At 37.1% G+C, this 19,328-nt stretch overlaps 1 protein-coding gene and 1 pseudogene across 1 annotated transcript; both read right to left on the bottom strand.

Moving 5' to 3' along the window:
- Positions 1–1,163: 1,163 nt before the first annotated feature.
- LOC120279521 lies at positions 1,164–4,601 on the bottom strand (annotated as a pseudogene).
- Positions 4,602–14,351: 9,750 nt separating this feature from the next.
- On the bottom strand, positions 14,352–17,618 carry LOC120278818. The gene is made up of 5 exons (XM_039285553.1): positions 17,415–17,618; positions 16,780–16,852; positions 15,879–15,943; positions 15,028–15,137; positions 14,352–14,879 (listed from the first exon to the last, which is right to left on the bottom strand). The coding sequence occupies exons 1-5, from the start codon at positions 17,577–17,579 to the stop codon at positions 14,660–14,662; spliced, it is 633 nt and encodes a 210-aa protein (XP_039141487.1). The 5' UTR covers positions 17,580–17,618; the 3' UTR covers positions 14,352–14,659.
- Positions 17,619–19,328: the final 1,710 nt, after the last annotated feature.

Below are 19,328 nucleotides of genomic sequence, written 5' to 3'. Positions count from 1 at the left end.
AAAAGAAGGGATCGGGGTCTCAAATTCGAATCCAAATCAAAGGATCCGAATAAATTTCTTATTAGTTCTTTTATCTTTTTCATTGATTTAAGTGTGTAAAAATGTCAATTCATCAATGGCATCGCCACGTTAGTATTAAAAAATGCCATCAAATCACAAAGAGGCAATGAGACTAAGCAATAGTACGTCTTTGGATTATAATTTTCTGATTGTGAAAGTAGAGGGACTCACTTTAACCAAAAAATAGTAGAGGGACCAAAAGAGGAGATTTGCAGTAGTATAGGGACTAATTAAGAAATTTGACCAAACATTAATTAAGAATGGCTTGCCATAGGTAAATCTTTCGTGTGAGTCATTTGTGTTATAGGTGATTTTTCGTTTTAGTCGTTGTGTTTTCGATTTATATCTTTTTGATCGTTAGATATTGATTTGTTTTTCACTTTTCAGAGGGTCACTTGGGGTTTTCAGACGATTTTAAATGGCGTGGCGGTAGGAAATGCCACAAGCTAGAGAAAGCACGATTAACCGAATCTTGACTCGAACTTTCTTGTCGCGGAAAAATAAAAATAAGCGACGTGACATTTTTGATTTGCTACGTCGTTTAAAATTGGTCGGGAAAAGCACGAGTGATCATCGCGGTGAGAACAAATCGATATCCCAATGAAAAAAATACTAAATCAAAACACAATGATAAAAATAAAAAAATCGGTCATAGCTTGGGTGACTACATGAAAAATGTACCCAACACTCAATTCTATGAGATATATAACCATGCATCATGAAAAATGTAAATATAACAATTTATAAAAAATACATACACTTTCTCAATACTTTTCTTGGACTAATTTTATTTTTCAGACACTACATCATCTATCCATAAAAAGAAACTTCAATTTTTTATATATTTATTTTAATCTTCGAATCTTCAGGTGCCTTCAAAGTCCTGAGCCAACAACACCGGACCTGATTCACCTAAGCTTTCAAAATGGTCATTACAATCCTACATTTGCACTCTGTTTTTTCTTCTCCTGGTGATTTGGGCATGCCTGTGGCATGCAAAATGCACAAAAAAGTCAAACTAAAACAAGAAATAGATAGGCCAAAATACGCATGACCATAAAAACATTAAAAGCTAGTTTTCTGAGCCTGTTTCAAAATGCATAGGATAAACAAAAAATCAGATTAGGAAAACAAAAACGTAGTCCAATACGTGCAATAAAACATGTAACAAGCATACCACTCAAGCTCCCTAGCGATGCACATCAACCTTCAAAACAAGGCTCACTCACAAAGGTGCGTGGTTCAAATAGAGGCCACAGATGATTTTCACTGCTTAGAAATGTAAATTAAAACTACAAAAATAGATTATAGTTCATACATGAACCATGAAATCTAGCACTGCAACTCAAGGGTGAATTCATATAGCTTAGACTCAAACTGCTGTGAAACCCTTCTTCCCCCCTCCGCCTGTTGATCCAGCGGGAATGACCTTCAAGACATTGAACCGTACAGTCTTAGCCAATGGTCTGTGCAAGCAAGCAATGTTTTTAGACTCAACAAAAGATTTAACAGAGAACATGTAATATGAAAAACAATATCAAGTGTAAAACAGACCTGCATTGACCAATAATAACATGATCTCCTTCCTTCACTCGAAAGCATGGTGATATGTGAGCAGCAATATTTGAATGCCTCTTCTCATACCTAAATTCAAATAAGTCAAGATTTTGAACACCAAGAAGGAATTACATGGAGCAGATTTATTTATTTATTTTCATTAACTTGCCTTTGATATTTCTTTACATAGTGAAGGTAATTTCGGCGGACAATGATGGTTCTGTTCATCTTGGCACTATGGCATGTTCCTGCCAAGATGCGGCCCCTAATTGACACATTTCCAGTAAATGGGCATTTTTTGTCAATGTAAGTCCCTGCAAGTAGAAATGGACTATCATCAGTAGAACACAAATATCATAAGGTAAAGGAAAAATTTTTAATAACCAACAGTAGAAAAATATTTTATAATCCACCATAACATAATTTTGAAATATTGGAAATCAATAAATGTGGTTTCTTTAAATAGTGCAAAGTCGCATCAATTCATGATAGGCAACTCTGCTTGCCCTGCATCTTGGTGATCACTGAGTGCTGTAAACTGAATACTTCTCCAAATGAAAGTATATCCAAGTAATATGTTTATCATCATTGGATTAGGATATCAGGGGCAAAACATGACAAATTCCTATGGAATTACCCTACAGATATAGGAAAATGGATTTTATGTAAAAATGGAAATTCAAGTGAGATCAACTTGAGGAGATGCAAGGTAGCACTGATTTATTTATTTATTTTGCAATAAAAAGGAAATGCAAGAAAATTGCAGGACATTTTGGTAGAAATCAAAACTGAAATAAGAGGAAATCAAAGAAATGACTAGCTTTGGATAATTCTATTGCCACTATTTGGGTAAGGATATTTAAGTCATACTTTCTAGGAAAATGTCAACTTCAACCAGCAAGCACTTCAGAGAAGACAGATACAATACACTGATTCAAAGTGTACCAGATTCAATCTGAGAAATTAGATCTCACCGACAAAAAAGGTCAACCGTCTAGTAAAACTTAGAATTGAAGCGCTGACTTTATTTCACCACAGAAACAATAATAATTAACTTGTGACATAATAGAATTAGTGTCATAGGGTATAGAATTTACAAGACAAATAGATTGTTAAAGTGGGTGTCAGGCCAAAATATGACAGCAAAACATGTTCAGTTAAAATAAAACCAAGAGAATTTCAGGACAATGAACAATCAGATGAAGGGAACAGTGACAAATGAAAAATATAGAACGCCCACAACCTATAAAGATGTAAGAAATAAAAACTGGAATTGAAAACTAACCAAGCTATTAGATACATTGAATCTTGTGCATGGTTCATATAAATTTATCAAAAGCCAGATGGAAACTGAAGGTAACAATGGAAATAAAGAATAAAAAAAAAGGAGAAATACCGAGGGATCCAACTTATCCATTTCCAATTTGTTGTACAAATAATTACAGCCATCCAACAAATCACAATGTTTACCAGGAGAGTCTATCCCATTATATGACAAAGAAACACATTTACAAACCATGTCACCGTATTCTTTTAAAAGCTACTAGCTAAAAAGGCCCAATCAAATGCATAGGCACAAAAGCTAACAAAATCCTTCATTTTTGACGCATTGAAAGAACATCACTCACACCTTCACTGTGCCAAAATAGGGTCACTGTCATCCTTGATTTGTATAACACCATCGAAAAGAAGCTGAGGGGATTAAAAAACATATACCGTCCAAAACCCCTGACCCTAACCCAAGAGTGCAATGGCATTGCAAAGTAACAAGTTAATTGCAATATGACCAGGCCAAAATCAACATAACTAGGTAGAGATCGGTTGTGACTGTGAATCCATTCATGGAAACTAATCTTAGGCATGCCAAATTGTGAGCAGTCCCCACAAATCTGTTTATACAATTCTCTAAGATATTATGTAATATGTATTAATATTGAAAGCAGAAACAAATCCTAAATTTGTATTCCACAATCAAAGTGTTGCATTCTCAATTAGGAACTCAATCATTACTCATTAGTAACAAACATAATCATAAATAGCTTACCAACAAGCTGAGTTTTACCAAACTCTACAGACAGAACTAAGAGTTCACACTCTACTATTGAACAAAGAATACTGAATAAAAAACAAGCTTCTAGTTTCACATGAGCTCATTAAGATTCAATGTTTAATGTTAAGCAAATTTGAACAACATCATATATCATGAATGAAATCAGAAGAACTCCCAAGCATTTAACGCCAAGGCAATTGTCATTTTAATCTTGTAAAACATCCTAAATCTAGAATCCCATGGTTTCCCAACTCCTTCAATAATTCAGACAAGTTAATCTCAATACATTATACATCAAGAATAACCTAAACAAGTAAAGATACAGCTGAACTTTTCCAGGTCACATTGAGCTCATGCTAGAGAACCTATATAATGCATTAATTACATTAAAACAAAACACAGAAAGGAATCCACCCTACACATTCCACATTATTAGATACAAACAAAGAAAAAGAAAAATCAGTGACAAAGATTCAAACCCTCGATTGCTTCTCTCGGAGTCTTGAACCCAAGACCGATGCTCTTTCAGAAGCGATTCCCGCCCTTTCCAGGCCTCTTTCCTTTGCCGGTTTTCTTCGAGCTGCAAAAAACCAAAGCTTTCATCGCATTAGCAAGCCTCAACATCAAGCCAAGCTCTAAAAACAACCATCTGCCATTACCAAAGGAACACCTTCGACTGCTTCAAGAACGCCTTCTCAGTCTGCACAAAGATCAAATGCACAATAGAAAGATGTCAGAAGCCAAAACTATCACTCAAAATCAAAGATCGACTATATTTGGGTCTGAAAAACTCAAAACAACATCAAATCGAATTGAGAATGTGTTGGGATCGCAGAGAGATTGACCTGTTCCGCCATTGACGATCGTGAGAAGATGCGAAGAAGGCAACGGCGAACGAGGCTTTGTTCCAACTTCCAAGCAGCCGCAGCGTCTAAAGCACAAGAATGAGAACCCTAATTCTGTTTATATCGAGTTAGTGCTGTAATCGGATCCGGGATAAAAACACTAGAAATCCGACCCGTTAAGGTGCGTTCCATTAATTTTTAATTTCAATTTTCAAATAAAAATGGGTTTGGCCCTTTGGATATTAATTTTCTTACCCTTGAAATGAAATCTTGATTGTATTCCCTGTAAATATAATAGTTCAATTTTCAAAATCAAATGTATTGTCAAATTTATTTTTTTAAGCAACAGTTTTGTCAGTCTTTAGAGCTTTTTAAGTAACATGTAAAAGTGTCAAAAATAAAATTAAATGTTTAATATAATATTTATATTTGATATAATTTTCATTTTAGACAAAATGCATCATTTTCTGCCTTAATAATAAGCCATAAATTAACTCCCAAAATAATAATAATAATAATAATAATAATAATAATTAATAAGTGAAAAAAGCACATACAAGTTTACTGATATTCTACAAAAGCACGCGTTAGTTTTGCAATCCCCAAAAACCCCTTCCCTTTTAAACTCATGTTTTCAAACCCCCAAAGCATGTAACGGATGTCAGCGGAGTAATTTTCAAATTTTATGGGACGAAAATGCCCTTGTATAGGGAGTAGTGGCTGCGACCATTTCGACGGTATGAGAGGAGAGTGGGGGTTTTTCCGTAGAGGTAACAAGAGGCAATTTACTAGAGTCGTTTACTTGTTTTTCTCGACTCGCGTCTTGACTTTTTCAGTTTCAAAGTTGTCTCTACTGGCAGTGACTCTCATAATCTGACTTTTCACTTTCCACGGGTATCTCGAAGGAGAAGTCCCTTGAGTAGTTGGCGTTTCATCGGTTTGCAATCTAAGGTATTGAGTATGGTTTTATGTTAACTATTACATTACAAAAGAATGATTTTTCGGTTTTTGTTTTGTGCTCCCTGTTTTTGTTAGAAGATATTGAAGTCTGCGATTAGGGATTTCTACGGTGGGGTTTTGTTAGTCTGAGGGCAGATTTCTCGGCTAGGATTTTGTTTTGTTTTGCATTTTTCATCTCAGTATCACTATCGAAATAGTTTTTTTCGATTGTTATGATTTAATGTAATATTTATAATGTACATTTCCCATTTCATTTGATATGGTTGCGATTTCTGAATGAGGGTTTACGTTTAAGAAATGAGATGTTCTGAGTTTAAATTTTGTTGTCTCTGTTTAATAAACTAGGTCTCTGTTTAACAATTGATATCTTTTGTTTAAGAGCCGAAGGTTCTAGTTTAAAATCCTTATATTTCAGCTTAAATATTTGTGAATCTTTTGCATGTTGAATGTGTTGTTATTGTCGCGGGAGCTTGTGACTATGGTGATCGAAAACCCTAGTTAATGGGCGATGCTATGTGACATGTAGTGGAGACCTTAGTTGAATTGAAGATAACATGACCCCTCGACATCGGGAGATCATCAGAAGGACATAGTTTCGTGACATTCAGCGAGTGGAAGCTATATACCACGGAGGGCCGCTTCTTGATTCTCTGTGCAAAGATGCGATGGCGGCGCTGATAAGTCGAGGGATCGAGGAAAGCTGCTTTGAGTTTCATGCCTCAAAATGTGGCTCGCGTTCTTGATACTGCGTTGTGATGGCGGCTTGATACGTGTTTTAAGAAGAATAAAAACCCGCTCGGCGTTGAAGGGAGGTATTTATCAAAAACCAGCGAGAGACAGAGACTCCGTCAAGAGGACTCTTATGCGACTTGTTCAACGAGAGGGAAGAAGAAAATTTTGTCGAAACTCGATGGTGTACCTCGTAGAGTGCGATCCTCTTCCCAAAATACATCATGCTCGGGTTCGAGCTGGATGCGTTGATTATGTCGATGATCTACGCTCCACTGAGGCGTCTCGCGTGGACGCGGCGACGCATGAAGTGGCTTATGGAGGAGCGTTACAGCGACGTACAGCTAAGTGTAAGATAGATGCGCCGGGAAGAAGACCCGACACAGGGTATATTAAGGGTTACTCGGTCGCTTAACGTGCGGTTTCTACGGTGACGAGAACGGGAAAGAAAGTCCGTTTGGCGTGATCCCAAGGATGTTGTGCTTTACGGTGAAAGTAGTTACGGGAAGCAAGCGATGGTAGAAACCAGCTTGTCCTCGCTCGAAGGAAAAGAGGTAATAAATCATGGGCAATGTTAAACAGAAGTCTTTAATGTTTAAACATATTATTTAGCGTTTAACTTTATTATTTACTGAGTTTAAAAATTTATTCATAAAGGTTTAAATATTTTTGTTCTCCGTTTAAATATATTCTATAATGTTTAAATATAAAAAAACTACTGTTTAAATATAGTTTTTATAGTTTAAAGCTGAATGATTTCATTGAAATTGTTTGGTTTTGCATATGTTAGTTTCTAAAAACTGGTTCGGCGAATCTTTGAAGAAGAAATATTTGTTGGAGCCTAAGCGATGGATGGATGCTATGTGCTCAGGGAACCACTTGCTCGAGCAGGGATGAGAAAGCGACCTCTAGTCGTGCGCCATCCCTCTAAAAGAAATGAAGCGCTCGGGACGAGCGAGGCGTCGAATTTGACGGCGACGACATCGTGGGTGGGCGTTCCAAGCCGGCCACATTCGAAGAGACTTGCGAAAAAGAGGAGAACAATCATCGTCTCTGTCTCCGCTGGGCGTGACGATGAAACAATAGCAACACCATCGGTGATGGTGTTCTTTGAGTCTGTCGCGGTTGATGACATGGTCGTAGCGGTGGAGGACATCATAGATGATGTGGCCGTTGCAGCGGTTGAGAAGATCGTTTACTCTCTTGTTAGCGAAATCCACGACCCGGTGGAGCCGGGCTACTGCTAAAGTCTTGACATCGAAAGATGGACACGATCCACGAAGAACAAGAACAAGCTAAGGGTGTGTCTCCGGGTTGATCTCTGTGGCTAACCAGGTTGAGAAGATCGTTGAATCATTCTGCGTGGCGCGTGGCCGACGATTCGCATCGGCGGGGACACAATCCCGCAACAACAACAGACCATGTAAGGATGTGTGCGGGTTGATGTTGTCGCCGATCCCCGCGTCGAAGAAAGATGCTGGCTTTGGTCTTGATGCAGTCAAGGCTCAATATGAGTGCCCTCATGAAGACCCCGAGCCCGAGCAGCGAGAGAGATGATCAAGGACCCGATCAACAATGGGACGAGGGACGGCTCAGAAAGTCTTTGTTTCGAAAAAGAAAAATGGGTTGTGATCGCGTCTTAACAAATCTGACGAGGAGTTGATGAGGATCTTCCTCAGCTAGTATGGATAGGTAAGTTTAAAGTTTTTATGATAGTGTTTAAAGTTTTTATGATATTGTTTAAATGTTTATATATTATCATTTAATTTATCTACTTAACGTTTAATTATTTATAATATCATTTAAAAATTGATAATATCATTTAAATATTTAGAATATGAGTACAATTATATACATTGTATCGTTTAACCTCGAGCACTGCGTGTAGAAGAATGACGTTGTCGACATCCACGGGACAAATTATACACTCTACTTGAGGGGAAGGAGATGGTCGCGAGATGATGTGATGGGACGCTTTCGTGTCATGATACTAAAGTCGTGCCAGCAAAGTGCCGTATCCTTACAAAGACGCGCCTCCATCACAAGTCCGTTGGCGTTGTTTATGTCGAAAGCGAGGGATGACACGCATAAAACAACTATGGTTATGATCGGAGATCTTTGTCGCAACTGCGTGAAAGTTCAAATTGTCATCCTCGAGATAATCATGAATGGCCACTTCCATGTCGTCGTCCTTGACTGATGATAAACAAAGAAATACATGCATTATTCTTCATCGCGAGGATTACGAAAAAGGCAGCGTTGGACATGGTAAGTTCTTTAATTATGTCAAATTAATAGTGTTTGTTATTTAATCGGTATTTTAATCTCAACTTCCATATCTCGACGGTGGAATCTATTTGATGATTGTGTCGATCACGGGTTAGTGTCGGCGAGCCGCATAAGTACCCACTCGTTCGCGACATGGAAACCCCACGCCAAAAATAAGGAAGCGTCAATTGCACCATCTATGTCATGCGGTTTATCGAGCGATTACTTTGGGGTGAGAAGCTACTGGCTACCGTAGATGCAGACGATCCTTACCGAGATTAAAGTATGTTTCCGCATACTTAAGGAGGGGAGGCGTAAATGGCGTCCATGAGAAAGGGGTCGTCGGAAGCGGGTTAAATTTTGTTTTCAAGACGAGGACTTGTATATAGCGATGACAATTTTGTTTTCGAATGTAAACCGGGGACAAATTCAATTCATTGTTTTTTTGTTTTCGAAGAACATGACTTGTATATGTCGATGTAAATTTTGTTTGTTTTCAATTGTAGCGAGGTTAAATTCCATTCAATTTGATTTCATTGTTTAATTCTGATGATCGATTGTTTACATTTTAGTTTTAATTGTTTAAATTTACCATCTACCATTTAAATATCGGGTTTTAAATATTTAAAATTACTGAGTTTCTGCTTTTAAAAATAACTATCGTCTCTGTTTAAATAAATGATAACACTTGTAAAGAATAAGAGTTTGAATATGAAAAAGTTGCCACTCAATTCGATTGTTTCTCTCAGAAGTCGACTTATTTCATGATGCCTAGTCGGTGACAGTTTCATTCACAAGATCTCGATTGTGACGGATCCATGGCGGCAGTGCAGATGTAACTTCGCGGACATCAAGCGCTTGCGACTCGATCCTCTTTTCGCCCTAGGGCGCCCTTGGTCGCCTTCTCGTCACATGCGATCGCATAAGCGAAGCTCACGATTTCCGTCCGAAGGCTTATCGTCGTCGAGTATGGGGAATATAGCTTCCTTACTCGTCGGTTTGTAATTGTCGGCGGTAAAGTAGCCGCTAATAAATCGATGAGCGTTGGTGTCATGCTGCATTATTGCGGTATGCAGCGTGTTTGCAGAGGGATAACATAAACTTGTCATCTTCGACATGAACAAGTTCCGATGGCGAGATCTCGAGAGTTCTTTGCCTGCAGTCGATCAGCCATACGCGATCATCGACTACAACGACCAACGCAGATTTTCGGCTATCCTCGACAATTATCTCTACCTTCGAATGTATATGCGGGCATAAGTAGGTCTCTCGTTTGTTCGTTGCTCACGCTGGGTTACATAACATGCTGCATCAACTTAAACCCCGACAAATAAGGTTAAACAAAGGCGGTGATGGTTAAATAATTGGTAAACTTGTTTAAAGCGATTATGGTAAATATTTAAAGCGATTAAATTAATATTTAAAGTCGAGACAATTTTAATTAAACAAATATGGAAATGTTTAAAAGGGTAACACTAAATGTTAAGTGTAAATCAACATTCATGAGACCTTATGGAGTCGACCATTTTTAAAATCACTTTGGTAAATGACGAGCTTCTTTGATCAAGCATTGAGCGACTCCGCGATATTTGAATACATCTCACCCCAGCGATCACTTACGAGCAGATAATTCGACCAATGTGCCATATCAGATTTATTAATCGACCGATGATGGGCTTGGGTAATGTGGCGTGCAGGTTCGTTCAGCGGTATCGTCAGATTCTTTAGCCGTGATGCCCTAGCGCAATCGCAAAAGCATATAGAACCCAGACCTCTCCCTCGATGCCTTCCCAAAGTCGACATTGGCTTTCATAAAAATTGACCTCCAAATGTCGAAGGCGGTATGCATGTGGCGAAGAAGGGAAGACTCTGCAATTGCGTTCACAAGGCCCTTGGACCGTCCAACACGACAGTAATTATCTCGATTATAATCTCCTTCCTCGTATAAAGTATCGCCTAACTTGGATATAAACCAAGTTAAATTGGCGTTGGTCTCGTTGTCGACTATACCGAAGGCGACGTGGACCATTATTTCCATCTTTCCTCTGGCACCCGAGTAGTGTACCATCGAGAAATAGCAGTGACTGCAAAGCCCTCTTGAATCCCACAATACACGCTAGCAAAAGAAAAATAATGCACGTTTAAAAGCGATCAGCGTCTCTTTCCACGATCGTAGCAGCCGAGGGTTTGTCTCGACCACCTTATCCACATACAAAAGCAACAAGTCATAGCGGAGATGTCAGCTGTGACGAGGACCACCCGGCGTGCTCTTTTCCCAACCAAAGCTGCTTGTATGGTATGTGGACACCATGTTCTCAGCAGCATGTCCTTCTGAATATCGATGGCCTTGTACAAGGGTCGGTCCTTGAGCTTCTGAATCACTCGTGCGCTTACCCATTTTTTGGACGCTTTCGGATGTGACGCCGAACCTATTCCACCACCATGAAGTGTGTGACGAGGTTGATTGTCTTTATTTTGAAAAGTATTTTTTTATTATACTCTTTTGATGCATGAAGGCGCTGATGACAACCATTGGCGGTCGCATTCCACGATCACTCAATGTTTTTCGTTCTTTATGAATTTGAAGTCAAAAATTGCATTTGATTGCAAAATTTTGAAATCGTCCCTGAAATGTTCAACACCCGTCACACCTTGTTCGATATCCATGTGACGCGACGAATGATCGGCGAGGAAGGAAGGCGTCCCATGGGGTTGAGCAGGGGCGCTCATGGAATCGAAATTCCACGCCAACACTTAAGTTAAATGAAAAGATCAATATGTTAAGCGGAGAATAGGCTGTTTAAGTGATAAAGTAAATATTTAAGCGTTAAATTAAATAGTTAAAGCGAGTGAAAAAAATTAACTTAAACAAATAGTACAAGATTTTAACCCAGTTGATCGACATACTTAAACAATAATGAACCTATACAACTGGATCAAATAAAAAGAAAAGGAACTTACTGACGAGTAAAACTCGTTTTCATTAGGATTCGACAATGGCACATTGTATGCGTCTCGACAACAAGATCAACTACAGCGCATTTGAAGATGGAGTGCACGTGACACATCCGCTGGAAGTCAACATCGTTTTCTATTAGACAAACCGTTTTATATCCATCGGGTGTGATAAACTTCACCCTGACAAGGGAAACTTGAGACCCCATCGCTCACGTATCTCGACTAACACCAACTCCCAAGAAGTCTGAGCCGCGAACATTAGCACTCTTCCCTTCCCGTTGTATCTATCAATACCACAAAAACTCTCCATAATATATCAGTCGAAAACCAAATCGATACAAAACCAAATGAAAAGAAGAACAAGAAGAAGAAGAAGAAGAAGAAGAAGAAGAAGAAGAAGATGTACAGAACAAACAGCAATCAGAAAGACAAACAAAAAAAGTGCACGGTTGTATGCATAGAGGTTAGACTAGGCGTGATGTGATTGGGCGGTATTTTTCCCTCCATCCCAAGGGCAAAAAGAAATATATGTCATCGTCATGAGGAAGCATATATTGTCATCGCTCGAATGAAAGTTCTCACCTTATCATGAGTCTCGTTTAAACGTCAAGCTTTTTTATGTTTAAACCGATACATATAGCGTTTAAAAATAACGAGTTAAGCTGTTTAAATAAATTCTATATCATTTAAATAATATGTAAACCGTTTAAATATAGTGATTTAACTGTTTTAAAATATATGTTATTGTTTAAATTGAATGCTTTTCACTGACATCGCGTTCAAGATGGGAGTACCTCCCGAGTCATCTGTTTAAACATCTTTATGTATTTGCTTAAACACCGTTGTCATTGTTTAAAGAGTAAATCGATTATTATTTAACTTTTTTTGTTTTTGTTTACAATACCGCTTTTTTGTTTCTCAAATTGTTTTTTTACTATGTCTCATTTAAATTTCACAAGTTATCACAAGTTGACACTCAAATAAGTTTGTTTGTTTAAAAAAATTTAAACGTTTACAATGGAGAATCGATTAAATATCGAGTTCACACTCAAATAAGCTTGTTTCATTTAAAAATAAAACATTTACAACATTTACAACGTCTTCTCGGACCTTGGACACTCTCATGAGTCGACCCTCGTTCAGTCTATTAAGATTTCGGTTTGACTCACTCAAGTATCATGACATTCGAATGCTCACGGCGGTTGCGATAACATGCGCATCGACTTAAACCCTGCACAACATAGATCACAACACATTAAAAAGGTTAAGCAAACACATTCATAAAAAAATGTCTATTAATCAATGTGTCATGGTCTGACTAAAGCGAAGATCCTGAGAGTTAAACACAGAAAGTAATATTTGTAAACCCGACGAAAGATTCTTAAAGCGGTAAGAACAATTCTCGAGTGATAAATATCAACTCCGCTTTAAAGGATGTTTCATGATCTCCTCCTCTAGAGAATCCTCCGCAATCACGCATGATAAGTGAAAAACTTTCTTTTCTTACTCAAGTCGAAAATGCCAGCTAATTGCTTGCCCGTCATCCATCACTGGAGAATCCTCCGCGATTCGAGCGATTATGCGAGAATTTCGACTTGGGCAAGAAAAGATAGTTTAACTTGTTGCATGATTACGGCTGATTGATTCTCAAGATGAGGAGGATCATGAGACATCCTTTAAGATAGAGTTGATCTTTGAATTTTTGTCTGACTCCAACGAATATCATACACAAGAAGCAGATGAGGAGGAGGAGGATGAGGACAACGAGGAGTGGTTGTCCATGGGAAGGGTTCTTCCTTGTCATTTATGGTGTGAAGTCCACAAGCAAGTTGACGCTTCATATCCGAGAAAAAAGTGAAAACACGAGTGGGACCGAGATTGGTGATCACAACGAGCGGGTGTTCGGATATTTATGTTCACGTCGCCAAGAATTAATCGCGTCACTAATTCTTATGCACGGGATACTATAACTCTTGCCACCGCCACCGCCACTGCCAACACTTGAGTTCAAACGAAAAAGATCAATATTTTTACGCAGAGACTTTTGAGAATTTACACGTTAATATTAATAGTTAAACATGTAAAGATAAATTTAAACGGAGACGACAATTATTAAACAAATTTGTAATATATTTAAACAGATAATAGCAAAAAGTTAAACAATATTTAAAATATACAACTAAATAATCATAAAGCGAGGAAAGAACTTTACAACGAAATGAACTCGCTTTTTCGATGAGGTTTCGACAATGGCACATCGCCCTGCATCTCGACAACAAGATCGACTACAGACTCATTTGAAGATGGAGTGCACTTGACCAAACCAATGAAAATCAACTTTATTTTATGTTGGAGAAACCGAGTTTATATATTTCGAGTTATGATAAACTTCACCCGGACTTGTTTCCCGAAAGCATTTACATCTATCATTACCACAAAAACCCTCCATAATAAACACCCGCAGAATGGTCAAAAATGATAGAACGAAGAGATTCTCACCAGATATTCTGAAAACCGCAGAGTCGAAAGTCGAACAAACCAAATGAGGAGAAATGAGGAGAAAAAAGATGTAATGCAACTTCTAGGCATTGCTCTATCGAAACCAGCAGAAAGCCCTCGAAAAGGTTGGACATGATGTGATTTGGCGTTTTTTCCAACCACTTTTAAGGGCAAAAATGGGATTTCACAACATGGATCCATTTGAAGTGAACGGTAGGGGATAAAAGGGAAGTTAAACACTAACGGAAGGGCTTTCCGGGGTGTGTAAAAGTAGGAAGGGGTTTTTGGGAAGTTTTGAAAATTACGAAGGATGAACAATAATTTTCCCTAATAATAATAATAAACATGAAATAGTCTATTTGCTGGTATTGGTTTAGGCGTTTAGCCAACACATCAACAGCATTGCCATTGCAGAAAACACGCATGTTAACCCAGCAGAGTTCAATACTATTCATATGTAAAATCATTCACCATCACATATAAAGTTTTTTCCCCCAAAAATACATTGTTCTCATGAAAAAAATTCATTATTCTCAAGTATGATGTGCAAGTTAAAAAAAAAAACCTATTGAAACCTATATCAAATGCTTTTTAATGTCGTAAAACTCAGTCAGATCTCCACTTGGAATTCCTTCTTTGACTTAATTTGACTGGGGCAAAATTGAATTTGCCATTTCATCGGTGTTTCATCAGTGTCTACCCTTAGACTCATTTACAGGAAAGTGACCAACATTTAGGAAGTTTCAAGGGTTTGTTGGGAGGAAAGTGAACTGGTGTTTGTATTTGGAGGAACTTTTGCAGTTTTGAGGCCGCTTCGAATGCTTCTTAATCGCATAAATGGCCTGCCCAAGAATTGCCATCCACGAGGCTTCATCTGCCCCATCAACTTAAGCTGTTCTCTTTGGAATTTTCGGTTGGCAAACCATAAGCCTCCTCGCCATCCAAGACCATAACTGCATTTGAACATGAAAGGTAAGCAACCAACTTCTGAAGGAAGAATGACGGCTACAGGTTTTATTCACTACAATTTCTACACCAATCTAGCCAAAGGTAAACAAAAGACTTCTAAGGTCCAACAAACAGAACAAGTCGGGGACAAACCCAAGTAGTAATGCGGTCCAAGCAGTAGCAATGCAAGCTTCAGTGCTGACATTTCCTGAATTAACAATTTTTTTTATTTCCTTGTGTTCGGCATTGTTCTTGTGTTTCATCTGCCAATCAAAAACATAATTACTTATATTAGAAATTCAAACTCTGACCAGAATGAAACTTTGAAAATTCAATGCAATCTAAAATTTTAACAGCAAAATACAAATAGAAAATAAGTATCATATAGATGCCAATGGGGAAAATCACACCGAATGTTCTGCTTGGTCAATGCTCATCATTCAATTTTGGGCATATAATACCATTAATTTCGGTTTTGTACACAGTAATTTTCAATTCCTAGGCATTTCCACATAATACATCAAATATTCAAAATAAGTTCTATAAGTAGGTTTTACACCTATGTAACAATGACAATGGCTGAAAGGTCTTATCCTTACAAATCCTCCACAAATTCAAGTAATAATATGAGCAAGCGCTAACACAAGTTAAACGGGAAATAAATATGGCGAGTAAATTTACTGTCACATCAACCAACATAAGACAAACCAAACCTATAAACTGATAAATAGAAAGTACCAATGCCCAGAAGAGAGAGTTCACAAAAAAGTAAACCATTGCGGGCATGATCAGTTCTTTCATGGCATCAAATTTGTATTTATAGACGTCTAAACTTACTCCAAGCATTTGAAAAGGTGAAAATATTCCAGCTGGAATTTCTAAGGTTATTTTTTCTCAATAATATCATACTCAATCAACACAAATTGCAAATTTAGTAACAAAAGAATAAAATAAAATAATGAACTCAGCCTTTCTCAGATGATTAAACAATAAAAATCACTTACAGCTTCTTCAATTGACATAAGTCTTTCCTCAACTCTGGAGTGATGATAGTGACGTAACGAGTAACCTGAATTGTTACATAGATATTGGAATGGAGATTAAAATAAGCATAATTAAACAACAAAATAAATTCATACAACATTGTTCATTGGTGTCAAGGAGTGAAATTTGATTTTCTATGCTAAAGAAGTTATATCTACTGCCACAGGCGAAATTGTAATAAAACCAAGTTATTTGGCAAGATTAAAAAGCTCTAGTAATCAGAAAGATGAGGTAGAGTTCTATAGGAAATGGGAAGCAGTATAATCAACAAAATATCACATAACAAACTATGCATTAACAGCAGGATTTGCTTAGCAACTTGTTAATAGCATGTAACTTGTAACCCTTGCAGAGGATAGACCCAGAGAGGCCTTCTGAACAAACATTATTTACATGCAGATATAACTGACCATTTGGAAGTCATCTTTACCAAATGGATTCCCTATTAGCTTGGAACTTTGCTAAAAATAGTTATTAACCTTTAAGATCATACAAGTTAACTAGGTAAGCATCAATCTTCTGCAATGATTTTCACTGACAATGTGAGTGCATACAGTATTAGTAGTAAGCCTACTCTGAAAAAAATGAAGTGCACATAAACTTTCACTCAAATAAAAAACATGAGCAAATGCATTCTTGAATTGATTGCTTCAAGAACTGCTAGCTTTAGCAGTTCTTGAAGCAATCAATTCAAGAATGCATTTACAACCCATAGAATCAACAATGAGAGTTACTGATTTCATCAACAAACACTGAATAACGAATATCTCAGGTGCATTGTTATCCATACATGGTTTAAGTGTTCAAACACAACATAAAAGAGGTAAATCATTGCAAAACAAAAACACTACAACGTCTGACCTGCCCATGCGGTTAGTACAGATGCTACGGATGTTCCAATGGTAAACACCACTCGATGCTTCTCAAAGACTTCCTAGAGGATTGAATATGCAAAAATGAACACCATTTAGTTAAATCAACAAAAGAACTCCAACAGACCCAATACACCAAAATAATCATGTATCATCCCATATGACAAAGCACATGTCAGCAGCAGAAAAAAAAAAGTGAGACAAACAGCAAGAGTTAGCCCTTCTGTCATAATTAGGCTTTTCACATCACGGCTTATACATATAGACGGTTTCTCATAATTTGCAAGTCACTACTTAGCAGAATTCAGAACTAGGGTTTTATGGATTCAAAACTAGGGTTTTATGCCAGAAGCAAATGAAACTACTTCGAATTCCTCTATTTCTTCTCTATGTTCGTACACTAAATTCAATTTGTTATCCATACAAAGAATGAGGATGATCCACCAAACAGAGAAACAAATTCAAGCCACATAAATCCAAACGCAATAATACGAGCAAAATCAAACAACCAGTGATGCAAACTCAATCACAACAACAGAGAAATTGCATTCATTTCTAGATGAAATAAACTCAAATTACAAGATAACAACTAGAAATCTAAAAAATTAAAAGGGAAAACAAAACCTTGGTGGAAAGATAGGTATCCTGAACAGCAGACCACGAGTTGGAGGCCTTCCGTCTGAGGCTGGGAACGGACAGGGCATCGAAAGAGGAGCTCCCATCGCCATAGCTTGACCTTGGCCTGACGGCGCGAAAGATAGCTCGGCCGGAGCTCCGGAGGCGCTGCATCTCGATCGGAGGAGCTGTCCCTGATTCCCGGAGCAAAAGGGAGGGTTTTTGAGGAGAAAGTATGCCAGCGGGTTATCGGATTCTATTCATGCGATCCGATAAGCTATCGGATTTTATCCATCCGACCCGATAAGCATTGGCAATCTGTCTTTGTGATTCCTCTTCACTTTTGTTTGTTATTTGCATGTTATTTGATTTTTTTTTTTAAAGCAAAATTTGCAAAATCATGATCCTGTCCTTTAATAAGTTTTATTTTGAAGATTATCTTGTTTTAAATATAGCTTTTTTTTAATCTTGTAGCTTGGAATTTTAAGTTATTGAGAGGCAATTTGTTGTTTTACTTCAATTTTTCTGGTTTCACTTGGGTGAACTGACTTGACACACATTTTTATTGATGCTATGGGAAGTAATATATATTTCTAATTTTTGAGGCTAATGAAATTCTGTACTCAGGGCTTAGTGGAGCTGCTTATAGGACTGATATAGTGCCATTTTACTCAAAATTATTGCTTATTTACCACTACTAATAAAAGCAAAATCAGACTGTTGTAATATTAATTCAGTCCCATTTTACTCAAAATTATTGCTTATTTATTATATTAGTTCATAAATATCTAGAACTTCATGAGTAATAAAATGGTTAGGTAATCTCTTTTGCTTATTTCATGATGATTTTCCTTACCTGATGGATCATTTATTTTCTTTATGCATTGCTTCATAAAAGCTGAAAAGAGAAGATTTGCTTGCTTTTTTTAAAAAAATGTTGTTTTCGGTACTTCTCTTTTCTTCTATACGCACTGTTTTCTCTTTATGAGATGGCTGACATCCTTTCCTGGCTGTGTTAGAGATTATCCATGTGATGCAAACTAAACTTCAAATGCATATGTGGATTTCTGAAACAATTAATCAGTTTAGGAGTTAAATGGGAATTGGTCAATTCTTTAAATAACTGAAGCTGCTTTGTTCTTTTCTAGTTGGACCAATCGTAATTCACATCCATTCTCATGTAACTGGCCCTAATTTTCTGATTGACTGGTACAGTAACAATAAAGGCTGATTGATTTATCAAATTTAACTTAAAAAAAAAAAGACATAAATATGTGTGTATCTGAGTTTGCATGTATGTATGCATGTTAACAATAATTTTTTTAAAAAAATCTACAAAATCTACACACAAATGAACTATTTGTGTGTTCTAAAGCTCAGTTATGTGATAGAAATGAACTATTTTGAGCCTTATTTCATAATATATGTGTGTATGTGTGTGTTTGTCTATCTGAGTATGTATTTCAACAATGATTCTGAATGTGTTTTCTACAAAATTTGCTTGGAGAACTAGCAAATGGAGTAGAAGTAGGGGAAGGGAGTCAGGAAGAGGAACAATAAGAAAAGTAGAGGAAGAAATATGTTGAAAAACCAAAAGCTAAATTAGAATAATAATCATATGGTACCATATTAACCTAAATAATCTGAAAAACATAAGGAGAGAATTAGATAGTGTTTTTTTTTTTCAACAGTGAAATTTTGGCATCTACATAAAAAGGCACCTCCCTCCTTAAACACATGGCTATATATGTGGCACTCGGACTAATCAATGCACCTTATGTCAACTTTTTAAAATTAAAAAAAAAAATTTATTTGGAGAACATACTGCACATGAGAAAGAAATGACATAAAAGAAAATTCTAATACAGGCTTTTTCCTAAAGTAACCTTATTTTTTATAATATTGTCTAAATGGTCCTAGAAT

The sequence above is a fragment of the Dioscorea cayenensis genome, chromosome 16 (assembly GCF_009730915.1).
Source record: "Dioscorea cayenensis subsp. rotundata cultivar TDr96_F1 chromosome 16, TDr96_F1_v2_PseudoChromosome.rev07_lg8_w22 25.fasta, whole genome shotgun sequence".
In the NCBI taxonomy this organism is placed as follows: Eukaryota; Viridiplantae; Streptophyta; class Magnoliopsida; order Dioscoreales; family Dioscoreaceae; genus Dioscorea; species Dioscorea cayenensis.
The sequence above is the reverse complement of the archived record's forward strand: the minus strand, read 5'-3'. Positions and strand labels throughout refer to the sequence as shown.

Excerpts from the sequence above, each read along its gene's own strand:
- LOC120278818 (XM_039285553.1), bottom strand. The coding sequence starts at position 17,579 with ATGCAGCGCCTCCGGAGCTCCGGCCGAGCTATCTTTCGCGCCGTCAGG. Across the intron at positions 15,944-16,779 it reads TGTACTAACCGCATGGGCAG|GTTACTCGTTACGTCACTAT; the intron begins GTCAGACGTTGT and ends GTAACAATTCAG. Across the intron at positions 14,880-15,027 it reads TGGACCGCATTACTACTTGG|TTATGGTCTTGGATGGCGAG; the intron begins GTTTGTCCCCGA and ends GTTCAAATGCAG.